The 3,061-nt window shown below is 33.1% G+C and overlaps 1 protein-coding gene across 1 annotated transcript; it reads left to right on the forward strand.

Moving 5' to 3' along the window:
- The first annotated feature begins 813 nt into the window (after window positions 1-813).
- On the forward strand, window positions 814-1,492 carry LOC133816061 (uncharacterized). The gene is made up of 2 exons (XM_062248751.1): window positions 814-975; window positions 1,054-1,492. The coding sequence occupies exons 1-2, from the start codon at window positions 916-918 to the stop codon at window positions 1,393-1,395; spliced, it is 402 nt and encodes a 133-aa protein (XP_062104735.1). The 5' UTR covers window positions 814-915; the 3' UTR covers window positions 1,396-1,492.
- Window positions 1,493-3,061: the final 1,569 nt, after the last annotated feature.

Consider the following 3,061-nt stretch of genomic DNA (forward strand, 5'->3'; position numbering starts at 1 on the left):
TTGTGAACGAGGTAATACTTTACACACTGATATACTCCTTAAATTTTAACAATTAATCCATATTAATTTTAAATATTGAATTTGCATACAATAGCGCCTCCAAACAAACGTGGACGCCATAAAGGATTGAACACGCAGGAAAAAAGGGAACAGTTGGGGCATCTTCTCCCTCTCGAGTGGGATGTGCGGGGGAGAACATATAAAGAGATCGGAGAGTACAGCTCAAATTTCTCAAGAGAGCTCGGATTACTTGTTCGACAGTACATAGATCCGGACTGTCCTCAATGGTCAAAAGTACCAAATGCCTCGAAAGAAAGAATACTTGCACATTTGGAAGTAAGTAGTTTATGTATTTTTATGTTAATTCTCATTTTATGTTATATATCATATTTACTAATAAATGTTTGTAAATTAGGATGATTTGTTTGATATTGGGAGTACTAGATATGGAGAAGGGCATATGCCTGGGATCTTGAGAGGCATTGATACATCGTGTGCTAAAAAGTATTCTGACTGGAAGTACGATATTAAAGAGCATTTAACGATTAATGGCCACAAAATCGTTATGGTGGTTGCACGGATACGCAGTGGCAAAAAGCCATTGAATTTTTCTGACGCCCAGAAATTACGGTATTAATTTCTTGCTAAACTTAACTATCTTAATTAAATATATTACTAACGATAACTTTTTGCAGAAACGTTCTGTGGTCAACAAGGAAAATAGGAAGAAACTGAAATAGCTTAACTATGGAGGTTCTCAGTCAATCTCAGCCCTGCGCTATAAAAAAATTAGTTAATTAATTATTTTTTAGTTTGTTTTTCTTATTTACGTTTAATTATTAATTTTATAAAAATATATGTACGTGACAGCGCAATTTAGAGACTGGGCAACTTGAGCCCATCCCGGATAGCTGGATGGATACTCACCATAAATCAGGCACAGGGTGGGTGACAGAGACAGCCAAAAATACTTGGGTACGTTAAGTTTTTTTAAACATTTTTCAAAATTTTAATTGTTTCAAAATTTTAATTACATTATACATTGTATCATAGGAGGAATTGCGTGCATATCGCGACACACAGCAGACACAGACAACTGATACTGAGAGTTCCACACCAGTTTCGAGTGCGCCTGAAGATGAAGACATATCTTTGGTACAAACTGTCTTCGGAAAACGACGGGGCCACCAGAAAGGATATGGACGTATCCTTAACATAAGGGACCGAACTCCATTTGATTTTCGTCATTCACAAACTAGAGATGAAGAGTTGTCTGATATGAGAGAGCGTCTTCGACAGTTAGAGGAGCATGTCCGGACTCATTGTATCACCCCGGGATCTCAATGTGCCCCACCACCACCCGATGATCCCGATGTTGGAGCACCGACTCAGTAGGACTTATGTATGAATTTTATTACAATGGACTATTACATTATCATGTTTAAGACAACTCTTTATTTTGATTCAACAAATATACAATCTTATGTTTTTATTTATATGTTTAATATAAGTGTTTTATTTTTATTCTATTTTTTTATATTTAATTTAAAATAAATAAATAAATAAGGGAATAAATATTACAAATATAAAAAAAAATTCTGGTTTAGTCTATACCGAGGACATTGTCCTCGGTATATACCATTAAGATGACAAATTGGGGTTGGTTGTGCCGAGGACATTTTTCCCTTTATACCGAGGACATCTTGATTGTTGTCGGTAGAAGTTTTGTTCTACCGACGCGTCTGTACCGAGGACTTTATACCGACGACATGGTCTCGGTAGAGGCTATACCGAGAGCATTTGGGCTTATACCGATGACATTTGTTCTCGGTATAGGCCTTGTTTTTTGTAGTGACTATGATCCGCAACATAATTTTTTATTTTTTATTTTTTGAAAAAGAAGAAAGTTGGGGATGCATGGCCTAAACTATTTAAATAATTAGTTATATTAAATAATTGTCATTAATTTAAGTTATATTGTATGGAGATTTTATGTATTACAAGTAAATGCATAGCTCAAACCGTTTGATTAATCATGTTAAAAAATAAAATCCAAACTCGACCTATTTTTAAATGGATTAATATGACACAATCTTTATAACATTTTTATAAAAGGTTGGTGTTTGATTTCTATCAATCCATTTATTTTTTTATGACATGTTTAATATGTTTATAACTCATCTATGACCCATTTGTGACCTAGTTAACCCATTTAATATATTTTAAATTCTATACTTATAAGAGAAATAAGTGTGTAATATTTTAAACAGGTCATTTGTCATGTCATTTTCTAATGACCCGTGTTAACCTAAAAAATCCACCACCAAATCTTGTAACTTTTCTGTGTAAAAGGTGTTATGTGGTTTTCCATTATTGATTGTGCAAGCCACCGCCGAGAGAGATCTCTCACAATTCACATTGACAGAGATGTGAGAATTTATGTATTTTTTTCATCGTTGTAAAATTGCAATTCATGGCCATATACATAATAGCTTTCGGTGCATTTTTTCGTTCAATGTTCTTCCTATATAAGAAACAAATCACCAACTTAAGTATGGTATTATCTATTTTTTTTTTCTTCTGTGTAAGAGTGACTACATTAGTAATAAGATTGAAAAGAGTCAACATTACAAATAGGTGGAGTAATATTCCATTCAACTAAGTTCATTATTTAGTAGTCTAAGGTTATGCTTGCCAATCCATATGTTACTTTATTATCATTACGACCCTCATGAGATAGGGATATGTTCTCAAAAATTTAGACAATAAAACTTTCTTATAAAAAAAAGAGTACGCCCAACTCATTATTTGAAAACCAAGTTATTATTGATGACCACAATTAACTAGAGAAAGTGAGTCTGAAAAAATAATTTGAACTGCTAGGAACCCAATAGCATGAGCCCAATTCAGTCCTACCAGCAGAGCAAAACTTTTTTAGCTTGATAGACTAACATACAATGACAAAACTAGAAATTGTGCTCAGGTTTGAAAAAATAATAATTTAAAATTAATAAATCTAACTACTAAATTTATTCTTAACTGTTGTCATAAGAAAAAACTA

Source organism: Humulus lupulus, chromosome 2, assembly GCF_963169125.1.
Source record: "Humulus lupulus chromosome 2, drHumLupu1.1, whole genome shotgun sequence".
NCBI lineage: Eukaryota > Viridiplantae > Streptophyta > Magnoliopsida > Rosales > Cannabaceae > Humulus > Humulus lupulus.

Bases quoted from the DNA above. Each gene is read 5' to 3' on its own strand.
- LOC133816061 (XM_062248751.1), top strand. From the start codon at position 916: ATGGATACTCACCATAAATCAGGCACAGGGTGGGTGACAGAGACAGCC. The intron at 976-1,053 runs GTACGTTAAGTT...ATTGTATCATAG, and splicing joins AGACAGCCAAAAATACTTGG to GAGGAATTGCGTGCATATCG.